The 20,451-nt window shown below is 44.7% G+C and overlaps 1 protein-coding gene across 1 annotated transcript; it reads left to right on the top strand.

The window, feature by feature from the left end:
* Positions 1–411: 411 nt before the first annotated feature.
* Positions 412–4,601, top strand: LOC125556061 (tyrosine--tRNA ligase 2, cytoplasmic-like). The gene is made up of 6 exons (XM_048718863.1): positions 412–658; positions 1,123–1,212; positions 1,293–1,455; positions 3,137–3,420; positions 3,503–3,596; positions 4,341–4,601. The coding sequence occupies exons 1-6, from the start codon at positions 573–575 to the stop codon at positions 4,542–4,544; spliced, it is 921 nt and encodes a 306-aa protein (XP_048574820.1). The 5' UTR covers positions 412–572; the 3' UTR covers positions 4,545–4,601.
* The last annotated feature ends 15,850 nt before the right edge of the window (positions 4,602–20,451 follow it).

Here is a 20,451-nt window from a genome sequence, read left to right as displayed (position 1 = left end):
GCCATCATCTATGAAGGCCGCCTCGACCCAACTATACTTGAAGCACAGGCATGTTGCGAGGCCCTCTCTCTCGCCTTGGATTTGCCGGTTCAATCCATATGTGTGGCCTCAGACTGCTTGGAGGTAGTGCTGAACATACAAGACGAAGTTCCTTGCCGATACTTTTCTATCTTACAAGATATCAAGCACGAGAGGAGTCATTTCCAGGATGTAAAGTTTCTTCATGAGAATAGGAAGCATAACGGAGAAGCACATGCTTTAGCAAAGGCATCTGCCTCTCTTAGCCCCGGGCGCCGCGTGTGGCTTAGTATTTTGCCCGATATCATCTGTATCCCCATGTGTTTGAACATTTAATAAAGGATGCAGTTGCTCAAAAAAAAATGCCAGTCTATAAAAATCCCAAATCCTTCAAAAAGAAAGAAAAGAGAAGGAAAACACTCCCAAACCCTAACCTGCTGTGCCTGGCCTGTCCCCTTCCTAGACGGCGGCTTTGGAGTCGAGGGCGCTGCTATTTGAGCCTCAAGGTGGCTCCGGCCGCGAGCGGGTAGGGCTTCGGGATCAAGGTATTCGTGATGGCCGACATCGCGTACAGTTCATGCTGCGTCAATGAGGTTGGGGCATCACGTGTCGTCAACTGCGCGCACACCCGCTTGAACCCGTGAGTTCGTGCCCTCCTATTGTTGTTGCAGAGCCGATGGCCTTGACTGCTCACCGCTCAACTATTTTGTTCCAATTTGGGATTCCCGTTCAAATTGCAATTTTTAGTGCCGCGCTCAACTATTCTGTTCCAATTTGGGATTCCCGTTCAAATTGCAATTTTTATTGCCGCGCTCAACTATTCTGTTCCAATTTGGGATTCCCGTTCAAATTGCAATTTTTATTGCCACGCTCAACTATTCTGTTCCAAATTCAATTTTACTTACACGCAATTTTTTTATTCAATTTTCCTTGCTGCTGATTGCCATGTTTTTATGTTCCTTTGCACTTTTTTGCGCCAAGTCGCATTTTTTTCTTCTTTTGTTCAATTCCGTTATCTCCGATAGTGAAACCCGATCCAAATGCTGGATCGAATGCAAAAAAAAAAAACGTACTGCTGATTGCCATCTTCTACTTTTGCTGCAGAGAAGCTTCCATGTTCGAATCAAACTGCGCAGATCACTCCAAACTTTCCACCATGGATTGCCCACCTGCTGCTAATGTCGGAATCCACAGGTACGCATATTGCTCGCATGGAATTTGTAGTGTGATCCTAACAGTTCAGTGATGGCATGCAAATTTGACGTTACTCTTAGGGATTCCATGGAGACAAGTTCCAGTGATAGATTCGCAGCTCTGAGTAGCATTGGGGAGGAGTATATCTGCAAGGATAAGCTCCCCCTCCTTCTAAAGAAGAAGCTCGCACCCATTTGTTACGTTTGGTTTGAACCATCTCACATGATGGACATAGAGCAGCAGGTATATTAACAAACTTTTTTGTTGTAGCATTCTTCTTAGTTGTTACTGGAACTTGAAGGCTTAAAGCATCGAGGAAGGATAATATTATACGTGGTTTTCACTTGAATCTATCTTTATGGCATCTTACTATGCCCAGCATGAGATTTTCATACTTTTTAGTGCAGTTTAACATGATGATAAACTAGAAGATATACAATTAAGTCTGCATGCGTACTCAGACCGACAGCATAGATTTGAAAAGAAATGTAGAGTTTATTCATGTAGAAGATATACAATTGAGTCTACACGCGTAGTCAGACCGACGGCAGAGATTTGAAAAGAACTCTAGAGTTTATTCATGAGTAAGTTACGCTGCATTTTTTTAACTTAAAACTGGACTTATGTAGAAATATAAAAAACCAATATGCTTGTTTGTGGAAATTTTGAATCATTACCCTGTTTTTAGAGGGGAAAACTTCTCTGCACAGATGTCATAGTTGGATCTTGGATTTAGATGAGCGGTATTACATATATACTATCAAGTATCAATGGTGTCTGGGGAAGGAACCCGGTTTTAACGGCATCGAATTTCGCAAAAATCATGAAAAGAACTACAGGAACATTATGACCATAATGGAGAGATTGCACAAACAGAGTATGTATGCCCGGAAAAAAATTATATGAGACCAGGTCTCACGGTTAGCAGGTGAGACCCATCCTGATGGATGACACGTGGCATTCACAAATCACAAAGCATCTAATCTCTCCCCCCCCTGATTTTAAGTGGGGGGTGGGGGATGCTTTGTGATTTGTGAATGCCACGTGTCATTCATCAGGATGGGTCTCGCGTGAGACCTGGTCTCATAGAATTCTTTTCCATGTATGCCCTGTGTGCTACAAAGAGCTCATAGTGACATAAATTCTGTGATACGGGTACGGGGACATGGGATACTGCAGTTTATAGACATCGATACAGTGAGTATATATAAATAATCAATAAAATGCCATGTAATAAAGAAAATAAATAATTGAATGCGTGAAATGAGATCAAAATACTGCTCCATTTGTTGCCTCTTTAACTCCTCAATGACTGAATGGTCACCAATTTCCTCAATCCTCGTGGTACTTGCAAATTATCATACATGAACAATTAGAAAACAATAAAAAAGCTGGCTTGTAGCTTGCTTATGTAATGAATATATGCTTCCTGTGTCCCTGCCGTGTCAACGATGTCCCCACACGCGCATCGGCAATTTTTTTTCTTATTTTAATCAGAAAACAGGACAGTCCAGCGATAGCCGATACGTGTATCTCTTCCGTATCGTAGGCTAATTGTATGCAGCCACATTGGACATGCACCTATCGGTGCTTCGCAGCCTGGGTGAGCTGAATGTTCATTCTTTTTTACTAGGGCATGCAAATTCGTGTTTTGCGGTTGCTCCATTGGATCTTGTTATATTATTGTAGTGACGTTTGAGTATTTTTTCATAATTTTTGGAAAATTTTAAACCGTTGAGGCCTTAACGGGTTATCCAGACGCTAGCGATAGCTACAATTTGATGCACCTATCATCTTTTGCATTGCTCAGGATACCATTTTTCTGATGTTTTAGCTTATTACTTATTGCTCAGGTCCAGTTTGTTCTAACTTGTTACATTGTCGACAAATGTATTTGGTGGATGGACGTGTTCTCATCTTGCAGGGGATTATGAAGACGATCTATGTAAACAAGATAGTCCAAGCTGGTTGCACTGTTAAAATATTGATGGCAGATTGGTTTCTGCAGCGACATTTCAAGATTGGCACTGACCTGAATAAAATACGGAACATTGGCAACTACAATATTGAGATGTGGAAAGCAACTGGTATGAACCTTGACAAAGTAGAGGTTGTATGGTTGTCAGATGAATTGAATCGCCACGCGGTTAATTACTGGCCACTTGCGGTTGATGTCTCCAGAAAATACAGCATGGAAAAAATGGCAAGGTATCTCTTATTTTAACTTGTTCAATTGCAAATCATTTGTTGTTCTTATAACAATCAGGTTCATTTACTGTTTGCCGAGCAGTTATTGTCGGAACAGGACATATGGGCCACAAGGACTACCTGCTGCTGAGATTTTCTACCCTTGCATGCAGGTTGCTGCTATATTATGCCAGAAGGTTGGTTTATCTAATACAGGATTGAAAAGAACATTATAATTTTTGTTTTGTTTGTGCTCTTAGCAATATGAATTCATGGCTTGTACAACCACACCATATTTTGACCAAATCAGTCAGTGCAGTGTACATCTTAGACATGTGATAGTAGTCTTCATGGATTTCTCTATTACCTTTGTGGCTACTTCAGCAGTAGGGAACCAGAGATGTTGAGTGTAGATCAGTAGGCTTCTCTGTTTCTTTAAATAGTGATTACTGCATAAACACCATCCTTTCAGGGAAAATGCTCTGCAGCTCTTAGGAGCCACACTCGCGTGTATCGGTAGCTCTGGTTGGACTGGGGATCTCCATGGACCAATAGTCTGCTCTGATTCACATAGGTGTAGCTCCTATGAGCCCAAAGTCCGTGTCCATCCTTCGGTACCTTATTAAGTTCCCAGTATAATTTATCTTGTACATATATAGAAGCTTGGAAAACAAAGGATGTAGTTTTTTTTTTAATAATCGGAACATAGTTGCTAGGAAATCATGCAAGGCTGATGCTTCCTGGGAGACTTGAGTGAGCGATAGTGGCTTGCAAGTTCTAGTTAAACCATTTATTTTTCTTTTTGCACCTTCGCGGCCAGTTTTGCGATCATTGTATCCCATATATTGGAATTGTTTGTATTGGAAACATAATTTCAAAACTCATGTTATTAGCTGTTCACAGCACATGTTAACTCAGTACATTTTGTTTTGTTGTTTCAGGCTGACATATGGCTCTTCAGCATGGATCAGCGAGACATTGTCATGCTAGCTAGGGATTACTCCGAAGAAATAAATAGGGAAACCAAACCAGCTATCATACTGCATAGTATCCTAATTCAGATCTGTTATGTTTTTGTTCTTTGTGTGTTGTCCAGTTTAGTGTTTGGAGCTTTGATGGTGATATTGGATGCAATGTATCCTTAACTTGCATGATCATCTGACGATGATATATTGGTTACCTATGTGTAAATGTAATGAGTATCTTAATATGTTCACCTGCTGTCCATGAACCTAGTTTTGTTGGTTCTGAACGGGGCCTGATGGGGCACTTAAGTAGGTGCTGGTAGTTTCACTTACTAATCTACCAACACCTTCAGTAGGAGAAGAATGGGGCATATTGTTGTCTCATTCTTCCAACCATATTAAGCCAGAAAACATGGTGATGTTTAATTTTGCCTTCTTCTACTTCAGTTGCAGGATCAAATTACTGCAGATACACGGAAGATTATACTACAGAATGAGGAGATTGTCTGGGGTGTAAGTTTTCTCACTCCGAACTGATAGATCTGCTGGGGGTCTTGTTAGCGTTAATCTTGAAATATATTATTCTAAGACAGCATTGAACTGTTGATGGCATCGTATGTTTTAACTTTCTACCTTTTTTTCCCCTGTGGTAGAGGTCGGAGCTGCCACTATGATGTTGGGGTCAGCTGACCCCAACGAACTTAGGCAAAACGTGGAGTGAATTGCTGCCAAAGTGCAATGAGTCTTCTTCGCAAAGAAAGTGCAGTTAGTCTTGATGGAATAGATGAGCCCATTGAAATCTTTGGCTGACTGAAGATGATGATATGTTAGATTGCTGGAGGGAGAAATAAAGGCCTCATAGTAACTTATTGTTCCGAAATATGCAAGGAATTGTTGGATAGGCTTCTTAACTTATTGTCCCGTTGGGTGGTTTTACTTTCCGTGTTGTATATATCACAACATTGTTTTTATATACTCCATTTGTCTCAAAATAAGTGTCAAAGTACAACATTGGTATTCCCTCCGTCTGGATGAATAAGTCATCTTAGATTATGCACCGTGACCAAGGTGAAGGAAAAATGAGATGACTTAATGTTTATTTGCTAATTAATAGCATTGCATGCAATAAACACACCATTGCATGCTGTGTTTGGTAGTCTTAAGTCAGAAAAAGCATGTATGCTTAACATCTTTTATTGGTTGATTTCTTTTAATGCATCATGTCTAAGTGTTTTGGAATTATTTGATTTACATAAGATGACTTATTCGTCTAGACGGAGGGAGTACAAAGTTGTATAGTACCACTCCCTCATTCCCTTATACAAGGTCACTTTGTTTTTCGTGTCGAATTTGGACTTAATTTTGGTCAATACAATATGGATTACATGTCATAAAAAATATATCATTAGAATTCTTTTTGATGACATACTTTTTTTGGCATATAACTCACCTTTTGTTGTTAAAGTTAAGGAAATTGTTTGTTTTAAGCCGGCTGATGTTTCGCACGCGTAAACTGCGTCACGAGCCGTGCGATCAAAGCTGATCGTGCGGCGCTTGTCTCACGCGCGCCCCACCTCTCCCACTAGACGCTCACCGATCAGTTCGCTTCGCAGCCTTCCACGGTTCCACCTGTCCATGTTCGAACAGCTCTGTTCAGCTCGCACACGCGAGCCCATGTGCCTACTGCATGCAGCCGCACCGAGCCGCTGCTCTCTCTCTCTCTCTCTCTCTCTCTCTCTCTCTCATCTGCCCTCCACACCCACCTACTTTATGTTTTTTTTCTTTGTTACTGACTTGACTACATGCTTTTGAGATATCCTAATGCAACTATGGTCTGTGCTGCAAAGTATTTTTTCTGTGATATAGTGTTTGACTCACCATGTTACATAAGTGTAATATTTTTCACTTGATGTTTTTCATGCGACTAAATATATATATGTTGCATAGAAAAGTCGGTATGTTGCATAGAAAAGTCGGAAGCGCGTACGCTACATGGACGGGTGGGCATTACTGCATACATGTGACTCTATAAGATCGGTCGGCACTAAACCCGGACACGTGGGCACTGTGAAGGTGGTCCGTCTTGCTGCAAACTCGACATGCAATGTTGCAAGTCGGGCTGCCGCTATTTTTTCTGGCGCATGCTATGCATCGGCCGGCTGACACGCGGATGCGCTATTGGATGGCACGCGCGACAGTCGTCCAATCTAGGCTGCGTTGCCATTTAGTTGTGACCATCGTTCGCAACACGACTCATGTTGCACTCATGGTTTGCAACATGACCCATGTTGCGCTCGGGAGGTTTGCAACTGGGCGGGCATTGCAAACACTCGACGCCGCACAGTTGCGCTCGTTGCAACATCCCCACATTGAAGTCGCAACATCTCCCAAGTTGCAGCCGTCACCACACAACATCGCCCATGTTGTAGTCGCAACATAGCCAACATTGCGGCTGTCGCAACATGTTTCCCTGCAAGATCTCCCAAGTTGCACCCATCACTGCACAACATCTCCCATGTTGCAGCCCCAACACATCGACGCCCTAGGTACTATGGGTGTTGTGAATCGGGTTGGCGTCATGTTGCATAGCAATCAGTGTTTCTAAAACAGCGTCGGTCAAATTGCAACGTTGCTGACATTCCCGAGACACGAGGAATGTTGCGGTGGCAAGATCTACTATATTTTCAAAATACGAGGAATTTTGCAATGTCAACATCGGCTATATTTCTGAAACATGAGGAATGTTGTGGTGTCCTCCGCATCCAACGACTAGCAATGTGGTGTCTCATGTTGCAAACATCCACCTGCAGTTCAATGAGTTGACGGGACACAAAACAGCGAGTGTAACATGGCTCATGCTGCACAACATGATCCATATTGCAAATGGGCGGGTCAGCTAACGCAACCAGATCAGACAGCTCTCATGCACCAATCGAGCGGCTCACAAGGCAGACCATCCGATCCACACTTCAGCCTACCTACTCGTAGCTCCATCCGGTCAATTAACTACCGGAGTTTTTCTACCTCAAAAGAAAACCGCCATGCTGCAAGCCGAACCATGGGTGCTTCAAAAGCCGGTTGGTGGAGCTATAACGAACTAATAAAATCTCGTAAATACTTGTTGCAACTTTGCATTTTTCTTACTACTTCCTATATTCTACTGTGTGTACCTTATTTGTAATCTCCTGATTTTTTTTTGTTGCATAAACACATTCGTCTTCTGTGTTTTTTTCTATAAGATTTGTCGGTTTAAATTTTTTGTTGCAGTGTTTGTATGAGCCGCTGTAGAAACAGCTGCTGCCTAGTGCCTAGCATTGAGTTCACGTGCATGCGCGTGTAAAAAGCGGTTTGTGCGGGTGGTCGAACAAACCTCAACGATGTGTGATGCCTCAGCTGTCCGCGGCCCACGCCAGACCGTTGATGCCGGGCTAGATCAAACGGTGGACGAGGAGGCTTAAATTCCCTCGCATCAGCCGGATGATTTGTAGCATCGGCCTAAAGTTAATGGTCGAAGTCAGATATAAACATAAAGTGGCTTGCACAATATAAGGGAATGGAGAGTACTAAATTCTTCCACCGCTGGGTTAATGCTAGGAGAAGAAAAAATCATATCCATTGAATCAAGAACGAGCATGGTTGGGTCACCGAGCATGAAGCCAAAGAGAAATTAATCCAAGACCACTTCTCCCATGTCATGAATAAAGGAGCGAAAAGTTTAAAAGATTTCAATTGGGAGGAGCTCAATATGGAACGCCTTGACATGCATGGCCTTGAATCTCCAATGACCGAGATGGAGGTTCTTGAAGCAATCAACGACATGCCAAATGACAAGGCCCCGGGTTCGGATGGATTCACGGGCCTATTCTTCAGAAGTGTTGGGGCATTGTCAAGCACGACCTCATGAGGGCCATTGATCGTTTCGACTCCCTCCACACATCGAACCTCCACTGGCTCAACTCCGCGAATGTGGTGCTCTTGCCAAAAAAGGATGGGGTAGAGGGGATTGCTGACTATAGGCCTATTAGTCTCATCCATGCGATCGCCAAGATTATTGCAAAGGTGCTCTCCACTCTGCTCACTCTGCACATGACGGCCCTCATCTCCAATGCCCAAAGCGCCTTCATTAAAACGAGAAGTATTCATGATAACTTCATGTATGTTCGCAATCTTACACGACGCCTGCACAAGAGCAAGACCCCATCCCTCCTTTTCAAATTGGATATTCGCAAGGCATTCGATTCGGTTAAATGGGAATATATACTGGATCTTCTCCAACCGCGAGGTTTCCCAAGCAAGTTTAGGGATTGGATCACGGCGCTTCTTAGTTCTTCATCATCGAGGATTATACTCAATGGCATTGCCGGCAACCCAATCAAGCACGGTCGTGGTTTCCGGCAAGGGGACCCCATCTCCCCGCTTCTGTTCGTCATCGCCATTGACCCACTTCAAAGAATCCTTGATGTGGCTACGCGAAAGGGGCTCCTCCACAAAATTCGGGGTAGGGGTGCCATGATGTGAACCTCTGAAAGTGCGTTATATCGACTAGAGGGGGTGAATAGGCGATTTTTATGAATTCTTCACTGAGGAATTTGCAGGAGAGGAAATTCCTTAGCGAAGAACTACTAGCAGCGGAATAAGTACTCAAAAGTAAACATAACAGAACACAAGCATAGTATTCATGATGAAATGAAGACAAGCACAGAGTACAGAAAGTGTAAGCACAGGATAACACAGGATGAAGACAAACAGACTAAAGAAATTGAAGTGAGGAAATTGAGAAAGTCTTCAGTCAAAGTCTTTAAACATAGATACGAACAAGCACTCAACATAGTTATGAGGAAATGAAAGAGTTGAGGAAATAGAACCAGTGAGCTTGGTGAAGACAATGATTTGGTAGACCAGTTCCAACTGCTGTCTCAGTTGTACATCTAGTTGGAGCGGCTAGGTATTTAAACCTGAGGACACACAGTCCCGGATACACAGTCCTCACTATATTCTCATTGAGCTAAGGTCACACAGACCTCGCCCAATCACTCATGGTAAGTCTTCAGGTGACTTCCGAACCTTCACAAACTTGGTCACTCGGCGATCCACAATTCCTCTTGGATGCTCTAGACCTTGACGCTTAACCGTCTGGAAGAAGCACAGTCTTCAAAGGTAACAAGCGTCGGATCCACGCAGGATCGATCTCTTCAGTGATGCTCAATCACTTTTGGTTTGTAGGTGTTTGGGTTTGGGTTTTCCTCACTTGATGATTTTCGCTCAAAGTCCTTGGAGGATGGGATGCTCTCAAATGACAAGTGTCAGTTTCTCTCGGAGCAGCCAACCAGCTAGTGGTTGTAGGGGGAGGCTATTTATAGCCTAGGGAGCAGTCCGACATGATAAGACATAAATGCCCTTCAATGATATGACCGTTAGGTGGGTAGATATTTTGGGACAGCTGGCGCATAGCACAGCAACAGTCGGAAATTTGAGTATCAAATTCCTCAGGGCTATCATGTTCCTCACTGTGTAGGCAATCCGCACTGGTGAATTCCTAACTCCTTAGTCAGAACAAATTCCTCAGATACCAGAAGAACTTCGTCTCTGTCACTGAAGAATATGACTGAACTGTATGAGATTTCCAATGGCTTCACTCGAAGGGATTGGTAGGTGTAGGATTTTGAGTTGAGCATCACATGGAAATTTTTCCTTAGTATTTCCTCGACCCCCTTTAACAGTACGGTGTTTCCTACGACTCAAGAAAGAGAAAATGAAACTACGAAAACAAAAGTCTTCATGCTTCATGTTCCTCGAATGAATATCAAGTCTTCAAGGTCACACCAATTTCTTCACTTTCAAAGTCTTCAGAAATCCAAAGTCTTCAGTTGAAGAACTTCATTTTTAGGGGTCGACTTTCTTTGTAAATATCAAACTCCTCATAGACTTATAAACATGTGTACACTCAAAAACACATTAGTCTCTTAACCTATAAGTCTTCAATACACCAAAATCACTAAGGGGCACTAGGTGCACTTACAATCTCCCCCTTTTTGGTGATTGATGACAATATAGGTTAAGTTTTCAACGGGGATAAACATATGAAGTGTAGATACCGATATTGAGGAATTTGATTGCAAGATATAGAAGAACTCCCCCTGAAGATGTGCATGATGAGGAATTTGCTTTTGAAGCATTTGCACACTTGAAGAGTAGAATCATGGAGATCTCCCCCTATATCTTGTAATTCATACACGCATTTGACATATCATAATGAAGAATTTGAAATACATGATGAAATATGGTGACTGATGTAATTCATCATGTGTGCATTAACATATATGAGGAATAAGCATGCAGAAAAACACATCAAAAGTATCAGAGCACCATCGGGTTTAAGTTTACAACTCGATCCAATAAAGTTTCAGAAGAACGAGAGTTGTAACTTAGCAAATAAAAACGCCCATATAGACAGACCCGCTTGAAGACTAACTCAAAATTCTCCCCCTTTGTCATCGAATGACCAAAAGGATCGAAAATGAGGACTAACGCCCCTGAAGAATATCAAGTTGATGAAGGAGCGCCAGCATTGTTGGGGCCATTTGTCATGGAAGGGCCTGCCGTAGTGTCGTCCAAGTCTTCGTACTCGTCGGTATCGCGTGATGAAGAATATGAGCTGGACACCAAAGAAGGAATCTTGACCTTCTTGAATTTCTTCGGTGGAGGTGTAGACCAGTCAAAATCTTCCTTGAGACCCATTCTCTTGAGATCTTCTTCACCATACATATGTGATAGAATAGCCCAGGTGCGACCGAAGACTTCATGGAGGTAGTAATGGTTTTTCTTCACTGCATTGTGTGTAGCAGTCATTGAAAGTGCTAGTGATCGACTAGAGGAGGGGGGTGAATAGGCGATTTTTAATAAAGTCTTCAAAACATGGGAGTTTCGAAGACAAACGATAGAAATAAACCTATTACCATGCAGCGGAAGGTAGACTACACTAAGCAAACCATAGTCAAGTATTCAATGAAGTGAAAGCACAACAACTAATGGCAGCTAGGCAGTATGGATCAGGTAGGAAGATAGTACGAAGCCAATCAGAACAAGCAGTCACTCAGTGAAGACAGAAGATAATGCAAACAAACAATGACTTCACAAGGACCAACTGTAAATAAAGAGATGGGAAGGATAGAACCAGTGACTCGTTGAAGACAATGATTTGTTGGATCAGTTCCAGTTGTTGTGACAACTGTACGTCTGGTTAGGGAGGCTGAGATTCAACTCAGAAGACCGTGTCTTCACCTTATTCCCCTTGAGCTAAGGACACCCAGTCCTCGCTCAATCACTCTGGTAAGTCTTCAAGGCAGACTTCCAAACCTTTACAGACTTCGTTCACCGGCGATCCACAATGGCTCTTGGATGCTCAGAACGCGACGCCTAACCGGCTGGAGGATTCACAGTCCTCAAGTGTAATAAGTCTTCAGATCACACAGACAGGAAGACTTAAGTGATGCCTAACACTCTTTGGCTCTGGGTGTTTAGGGCTTTATCCTCGCAAGGAATTCTCTCTCAAAGGCTTTGAGGTGGGTTGCTCTCAAACGACAAAAGCACGTACACTAACTCTGAGCAGCCAACCGTTTATGGTTGTAGGGGGTGAGCTATTTATAGCCACTAGGCAACCCGACCTGATTTGTCCAAAATGACTCTGGGTCACTAAGGAGTTGACACGTGTTCCAACGGTCAGATTTCAAACACACACGGTAACTTTACTTGGGCTACAAGCAAAGATGACTTATCCAACTCTGGATAAGATTTGCTCTCATAGTCTTCACTCGAAGACATAGGATTTTGGTTAAGCATCACTTCAGTCATTCTGACTGGTTCTCTTGGACCCCACTTAACAGTACGGTGGTTCCTATGACTCAACGAAGAAGAAAAAGAACGACGAAACAACTAAGTCTTCGCGCTCCATAGTCTTCACGCGATGTCTTCTCTTGTCATAGTCTTCAATGTGAATGTCTTCACATACCACCTTTGACTTCAATGTCTTCATACATTTTTAGGGGTCATTTCTGGTAGGAAAACCGAATCAATGAGGAACTCCTACCTGTGTTATCCTGCAATTCTCACAAACACATTAGTCCCTCAACCAGGTTTGTCGTCAATACTCCAAAACCAACTAGGGGTGGCACTAGATGCACTTACAATCTCCCCCTTTTTGGTGATTGATGACAAACTGGTTGAAGTTTTCAACGGGGAATAAAATATGTGAAATTGTAAAGGATAGGGTATTGTCTTCATAAGTTGCAAAGGCTCCCCCTAAAGATGTGCATATAAGTACTTTGCTCTTGGAATGCAAATGCACATGGCAGGTTGTACTTGTGGAGATCCTCTTCAACCTATGATGACAATTCATCATGCATGATATGATGTAACGAAGATAATGACGTGCATAATAAAAAAATGGACGTCTGCAAAATGACCTAAGTGCGGAATTTATCATCGCATATGCGGAATTTATCATCGCATCACAGAATAGCAAATAAGTAGCAGACGACCATCGAGTTTAAGTGTTACAACTCAAAGAACCAAATGTATCGAAAAGCAAGAGTTGTAAGCACTTGGCAAAAGTAGCAAAAGGTAAAGCAACCACCCATATGGACCCGCTTAAAGACTATCAACTCATATGCTTCTCCCCCTTTTGTCAGTAAGGACCAAAAAGGTTTGAAGACATAGAGCGCCTACTTGTTCCCATGAGGTGCAGGCGAGGCAGCAGGGTCGTCGTTGAGGTCCGGTGGTGCAGAAGAACTTGGTGCAGTGTCGACACGCGCTGAAGTTGGAGGAGGTGAAGTTGCATCATCTTGGTCATCAATGACTCTGGCATTCACTGTCGCAGCTGAGGACGAATAGTCAGAGTCTTCAAGTGAGGGTGTCCGACGCAAGTGAGCATTCCTGGGAGGAGTTGAGTCAAACTTGAATTGTTCGGTGAAGCCATCGTCTTGTAGATCAGCTTCAGCACTAAGTAATGTCAAACTCTTCCACGACCTCCGACAGGTTTCATGAGTGACAAAGGCATTCTTGATGGCAAGATTGCAAATGCGGTTGACATCCACCAAGAGGCTTTGCATCTGACGCTTAAGCCAGTCGTGAGGTTTGTCCTGTTTCTGGTGTAGCGCGACGAGAAGCTCTCGGCCATTTAGGACACGAGATCGCCTTCGAGGCCTTTGCTCAATGGTGCTACCAGTGGCGTCAGTTTGAGCGCGAGGGTCACGTGTGTTGCCAGCAAGGGGATAAACACGAGAAACTGCTGGAACTCCTTCAATAGGCTGGGTGAAGCTTTGGTGATCAGCATTGTGAAGATAAATGGGATCCTTAGCAGGCTCTGGGTAAATAGCTTCAACTGACAGATCAACCTCTGGCAAGAAGACAAGATGATTGCGCGCAGACGGCTGATAGTTGATTGTAGAGTGAAGCTTGATAAGGCGCATTACCCATGGAGCATAAAACTTTAGACCAAAAATGTCAGAGCCAGATGCAGCCAACTATCTGATGAAGAAGTCTTGAGCATTGAAGCTGATGCCATTGAAGATATAGAAAACCAAAGTCTTCATTTCTCCTTCAAGCTTCGCTGCAGATGAATGTCCTTTGACAGGCCATAGAGTCTTTCTAATGATATGGTAAATGGTGCGAGGCAGATACTCTAGGTCTTCAACAAAGAATTCAGACGGGTATTCAGCGTCGTGAGGCAAAGGCTTCATCATGCTCAGCATTTGACTCATGTTGGGTTCTGGCTTCTGAAAAATGCTTTCCAAGGCATTCTGGTGTTGTTGACAACCTGGTTCATAGTATTCACCAAGACTGGGCAGGCCTGTGAGCTCAATGATATCAAGAGCTTTGGCTTCATGATGGACATTGCATGTCATCCACTCAAGGACCCAAGTCTTTGGGTCCCTGTTGTAGCCTCGAATGTGAAGAGTTGCATAGAACTGTAGCAGAAGCTCTTCATTCCAGTGTTCCTTATCTGTGACAAACTGCAACAGTCCAGCATCTCTGAAGCAATCCAACGCTTCTTCAAGGCAGGGCAGGCCAGCTATAACTTCAGAGTCGAGGCGCATATGAGGAAATATGCGCCCTTGATTGTATAGGACGCAGGAATAGTAGCTGCGCTGCTGATAGCTCCAGAACCGATCTGATGAAATGCGAGGTTTGGTATAAGGGTTCTTGGCGCTGTTGAAGAAGGTGTTATGTGCCACGAAGCCATTCACATTGAAGACCCTAGGTGAAGTTGCATTGCTTGGGAATCGTGGAAGTCTTGGCTTGGGCTTCTGGACGGAAGGTTTGTGCTCGACATGATAGTCAAATTGGGGACCCGCAGCGGTGGAGGAACCAGAATGGGCCATCGAACCATAACAGGCTGACCACGATCAAATGCCAGCTCAATGGTGTGAGGTCTTGGAGGGGGGAACAGGAGCATTGGCATTGTCGTTGACATGGGCTTCAGGGGCCACATTGGCTTCAGGTGCTTCAGCAATGGCTTCGGGCGCTGCAGTGGCTTCAGGCGCTTGTACTTCTAGCATCGCAGTAGCTTCAGGCGCCACATTAGCTTCAGCCATGACAACGTCATTGGCTTTAGTGGTGATGTTGGTGGCCGCCTCAGGATTGTTAACCTCCACTTCAGAAGCTGGAGGGTCAGACACGTTCTCCTCGAGAACAACATCTTGATGGGACGGGGGTGTAGCAAATCTTTCTTCTTCAACTCTTGGTTCTTCTTCTTCATCGGCTGATGCAGCCGGAATATCTTCAGCCATTTTGGCTTCAGACTCAGACACGTGCATAGTGGGAGTGACTTGGGGCCTTGGTCCTTTGCGAAGCCTGCGTAATGCTGGCAACGCTTGCGGAGATGGAGTGTGCTGGGCCTCAAAGTCATCGTCATCTTGCACTGGTGAGGTGGCTTGTGGTTGGGGAAAACTTGGGGTGTCTTGTCGTTGTGGGTGATCAGCCCACGATGCATCCTGAGCAGTTGGTGTCAGAGGACGACCAATGTTGATGAGTTCGCTGTGCGTGAGCACAGGCGATAATACCAATTGGTGCTCGATCTGAGGAAGGACTTCATCATCTTCAACATTGTCGTGAGGACCAATGTCTTCAGCTGCGGTGGGGTCAACAGCTGGATTGTCTTCAGCTTCAGGAGCCTCTGGGGAAGCAGGCTCATGAACTACCACTTGGCGTTCTTGATTTTCAGACGCAGGACGAGCCACTGAGATTGGCTCGACCTCAAGGGGCTCTGTGGGAGCAGCCCGATCTCTCTTCTTGGTTTTGCGTTTCTTAGTTGGAGGAGCATCATCAGTGGCACCCTTGGTTTTGCGCTTTCTGGCTTCAGCTTCAGCTGCCCTTGTTTTCTTCAGTTCTGAAGCCACTATGGGGACCTTAGGCTTCGAGCCTGTCATACTGGCTGGGAAGACAATTGGATGTACTTCCTACCTTGGTGCTTCGGGTTCTGCCATAGCTGGCTTCTTCTTCTTCTTAGCCGCTATTCTGGGGTCGATGCTTGGTCGCCCCAAGGCCTTGCGCTTTTCAGCTTCATTGATCCCTGAACACATTTAGCAGCAAGATCCTTCATGCACTCACGAGAACCTTTGGCTTCTTCGCGTTTGGTTCGGAATGCTTCCTTAAGCTCATGCATCATGGTCTGGAAGTTCTGAATGTCTTCAACATTGAGCTTGGCCACATGCTTCTTGAACTGAGCCTTTTCATAATCTATCTTATGCTTTAGTTCAACAATCTTCTGAGCTAGAGCCAGCTCAGCAACAATGGCTCCATGGAAGGCGACACTGAGGCCAATGGGAAGCTGAAGATCATCAAAGCTAACATTTGGGCTGTCAAACCACTCATCAATGAATGTGTTGATGATTTCAACATCAAAGAGAGGAAGGTCATTGAAGATTTCTGCCTCTTTCTTGCTCTTGATCAACTTCTCAAGAGCGTCATCGCCAAGATCGTCGTCGCTGGACAGATCAATGGCGTCATTCTCATTTCGCAGAACAGCAGCAGGGGTCAGTGCTTGGCTGGTGGGTTGCATGGGCATCTTCACTTTGGAGGGCTTGGAGATGCGTGACAGATCTTCAGACTGCACACTGTGTTCAGGGGGTGTAGTGGCTAGAGGCTTCACCCGTGAAACCTTTGGTGCAGGGGCAGGCTTCGAAGCTTTAGGCTTCTTCAACTTCTTTGGCTTCGGTGGTGCAGGCGCTTCGTCAGATTCAGCGTCGTCTGCAGGTTGATCCACGACTGCCCCTTGAACTATAATATGAGTGATGAGACCTTCCAGGTTGTAGAAGGGACCAACAAGATTGGGTTCAGCTTCGCGTGAGCCATCGGCACGAGGAGCAGAGGGACCTGGATTGAAGTCTAATCCCCGCGACTTCTTGTTTTCTTTGGCAGAGTTCCTGGCAAACTGAAGGTTGCGCTTGAACAGATTGTCGTCACGACGCCATAGCAATGACGATGGGTCTGCATCTGCAGGCTGTGGTCCACGGACCATGCAGGGATAGAAGCCTTGTTTAATGGCTTCAGCTCTGGACCTGGGTTGAAGATTTTTGTATAGGATGTCTCCCCACGGTCGCTTGATGGCATTCTTCTCAGCATACTCCTGGGTCACGAACCTATACTTTAACCATTGTTCTGCCCAATATCTTCGAATCCATTGGATTCGAGTTTTCCGCTTATTGTAGTCCTCCCCCGGATCTGTCTTGTACAGCTCATAGAGGTCAGGAGGTAGATCTCTTGAGGTGTTACCACGACGCTGTCTGCCACCCTTCCTTGCAGATATTTCTGGTGCCATGAAGTTTAGACTGAAAGGCTTCAAAACTGTCAAAGTCTTCCGTCTACTGGTCAGACAAGAACTGGCTTCAGGAGAATTTATATGATGCTGTAAGAATTCTGCAAATGAATGCAGACTATGAGAACCAAGGGATTCTCCCACGGACATGTACCTGTGATCGAAGGAAATATGCCCTAGAGGCAATAATAAAGTTATTATTTATTTCCTTATATCATGATAAATGTTTATTATTCATGCTAGAATTGTATTAACCGGAAACATAATACATGTGTGAATACATAGACAAACAGAGTGTCACTAGTATGCCTCTACTTGACTAGCTCGTTAATCAAAGATGGTTATGTTTCCTAACCATGAACAATGAGTTGTTATTTGATTAACGGGATCACATCATTAAGTGAATGATCTAATTGACATGCCCCATTCCATTAGCTTAGCACCCGATCGTTTAGTATGTTGCTATTGCTTTCTTCATGACTTATACATGTTCCTATGACTATGAGATTATGCAACTCCCGTTTGCCGGAGGAACACTTTGTGTGCTACCAAACGTCACAACGTAACTGGGTGATTATAAAGGAGCTCTATAGGTGTCTCCAAAGGTACATGTTGGGTTGGCGTATTTCGAGATTAGGATTTGTCACTCCGATTGTCGGAGAGGTATCTCTGGGCCCTCTCGGTAATGCACATCACTTAAGCCTTGCAAGCACTGCAACTAATGAGTTAGTTGCGGGATGATGTATTACAGAACGAGTAAAGAGACTTGCCGGTAACGAGATTGAACTAGGTATTGGAATACCGACGATCGAATCTCGGGCAAGTAACATACCGATGACAAAGGGAACAACGTATGTTGTTATGCGGCCTGACCGATAAAGATCTTCGTAGAATATGTAGGAGCCAATATGGGCATCCAGGTCCCGCTATTGGTTATTGACCAGAGACGTGTCTCGGTCATGTCTACATTGTTCTCGAACCCGTAGGGTCCGCACGCTTAAGGTTTCGATGACAGTTATATTATGAGTTTATGAGTTTTGATGTACCGAAGGAGTTCGGAGTCCCGGATGAGATCGGGGACATGACGAGGAGTCTCGAAATGGTCGAGACGTAAAGATTGATATATTGGACGACTATATTCGGACATCGGAAAGGTCCCGAGTGATTCGGGTATTTTTCGGAGTACCGGGTAGTTACGGGAGAAGCAATGGGCCTTGATGGGCTTTAGTGGGAAGAGGAGAAAGGGCCAAGGGGCTGCTGCGCCCCCCCTCCCCTCTAGTCCGAATTGGACTAGGGAAAAGGGGGCCGGCCACCTCTCCTTCTCCTCCACTTCCTTCTCCCTTCCTCCCCTCTTGGTGGACTCCTACTAGGACTTGGAGTCCTAGTAGGACTCCACATCCTGGCCGCACCAACCTTGGCCGGCCTCCTCCTCCTCCATCCTTTATATACTGAGGCAAGGGGCACCCCAAAGACACAAGTTGATCCATGTGATCATATCCTTAGCCGTGTGCGGTTTCCCCTTCCACCATAATCCTCGATAATATTGTAGCGGAGTTTAGGTGAAGCCCTGCTGCAGTAGTACATCAAGATTGTCACCACGCCGTCGTGCTGACGGAACTCTTCCCCGACACTTTGCTGGATCGGAGTCCGGGGATCGTCATCGAGATGAACGTGTGCTAGAACTCGGAGGTGCCGTAGTTTCGGTGCTTGATCGGTCGGATCGTGAAGACGTACGACTACATCAACCAAACGCTTCCGTTGTCGATCTACTAGGTATGTAGATCACACTCCCCCCCTCGTTGCTATGCATCACATGATCTTGCGTGTGCGTAGGAAATTTTTTGAAATTACTACGTTCCCTAACAGTGATAGCATTAAGGTGCGAGGGAAGGGGAAGAGGTCATATGCATTCTCAAAAGATTTTGAAGATAAATCAGTTTAGAAGACATTGACCTCATAGTGCGAAGACATTCACTCATAGATAGAGAGCTGGTTCCAGATTTGTACGAATCCACGAATAAGTGCAAGTGAGGAATCTAACTACTTTGTGAAGCATAAGTGAACATACTAGGCATATTATGAGATGCAGTATGAAATAGATCCAACTTGTGTGAATAGAAACTGCTTGTGGTAGAAAAGGATGAATCTATCGGATCAAAGAGACTGTAAAAAGGAGGTTTTATTTACCACACGAAGGACTGCTAGACGGAGTGGGAGAGGAGGCCGAGCAGTTTGATCTTCCCTGCCCTAACTTGGCAACGGAGGACACCTACGGCGACGGCGGAGAAGACGATGTCCGTGGCCGGCGTGATGACGGCGTCGGTGAGGTTGCGGCAGCTAAGCGCTTCGTCATCAGCGTCGTCGAGGGCTAGCGGTGGCGCTAGGGTTTGTGCGAGAGTGGAAGAAAGGATAATGACTGTGGTGAGGCGTGTATTTATAGGGACAGGGACGGCACAGTGTTATTACACAGGTGCCCCTGGCGGTTCACATCTGAAGGACACGTGGCTATCATGCAACACATCAGAGGTTGTTCCACGTTCCTACGCACGCCTGGATTGTCGGGTGGTCGTTCCCACTTCTCCGGGTTTCAGGTGGAAGGATTTAGCATTGAAAACGGATTAATATTTGTCTCTGTGTCTTCTGCTGACAAGGACGCAGAGAAGACATATTGACAGTGTCAATAGAATGCATATGATTTGGATAGATAGACTTAGGAAAGAAGCATAGAGGGGTTAGGGTCCGATCACATTCACTTAGTTCAAAAGATTCAGCAGTGGAGAGAGATACATAGTTTTGCTTCTTTGAAGACCAACATACAAGTGATCGTCCCAGAAAATGACATGTGCCTGATGTAGACTTGCGATCCACCTTGTCACCAGCATAATCAGCATCCGAGAATCCAACGAGATCAAACTCTGAGCCCTTTGGATACTATAATCCTAGTGTTGGGGTGTGAGCCAAATATCTAAGAATTCGCTTCACAGCTAAGTGATGCGATTCCTTTGGTGCTTCTTGGAACCGGGCACACATGCAAACACTAAGCATGATATCTGGCCTAGATGCACATAAATAAAGCAAAGAACCAATCATGGAGCGGTATACCTTTTGATCGAACTCTTTACCATTGTCGTCGGGACCCAGATGGTGCTTGGCTGGCATTGGCGTCGTGTAGCCTTTGCAGTCTTGCATTCCAAATTTCTTCAGGCAATCTTTGAGATATTTCTCTTGAGATATGAAGATGCCATGTCGGGACCCCGATCCCAAGTCACATCG

This window comes from Triticum urartu, chromosome 5 (genome assembly GCF_003073215.2).
Source record: "Triticum urartu cultivar G1812 chromosome 5, Tu2.1, whole genome shotgun sequence".
NCBI classification, from domain to species: domain Eukaryota; kingdom Viridiplantae; phylum Streptophyta; class Magnoliopsida; order Poales; family Poaceae; genus Triticum; species Triticum urartu.
This window is presented reverse-complemented; position numbering and strand designations above follow the sequence as displayed.

What these genes read in the sequence shown, in the direction of transcription:
- LOC125556061 (XM_048718863.1), top strand. Translation starts at nt 573, where the DNA reads ATGGCCGACATCGCGTACAGTTCATGCTGCGTCAATGAGGTTGGGGCA. An exon ending in GCTAATGTCGGAATCCACAG is followed by an intron (nt 1,213 to 1,292) that starts GTACGCATATTG and finishes CGTTACTCTTAG; the next exon opens with GGATTCCATGGAGACAAGTT. An exon ending in CTGCTATATTATGCCAGAAG is followed by an intron (nt 3,597 to 4,340) that starts GTTGGTTTATCT and finishes TTGTTGTTTCAG; the next exon opens with GCTGACATATGGCTCTTCAG.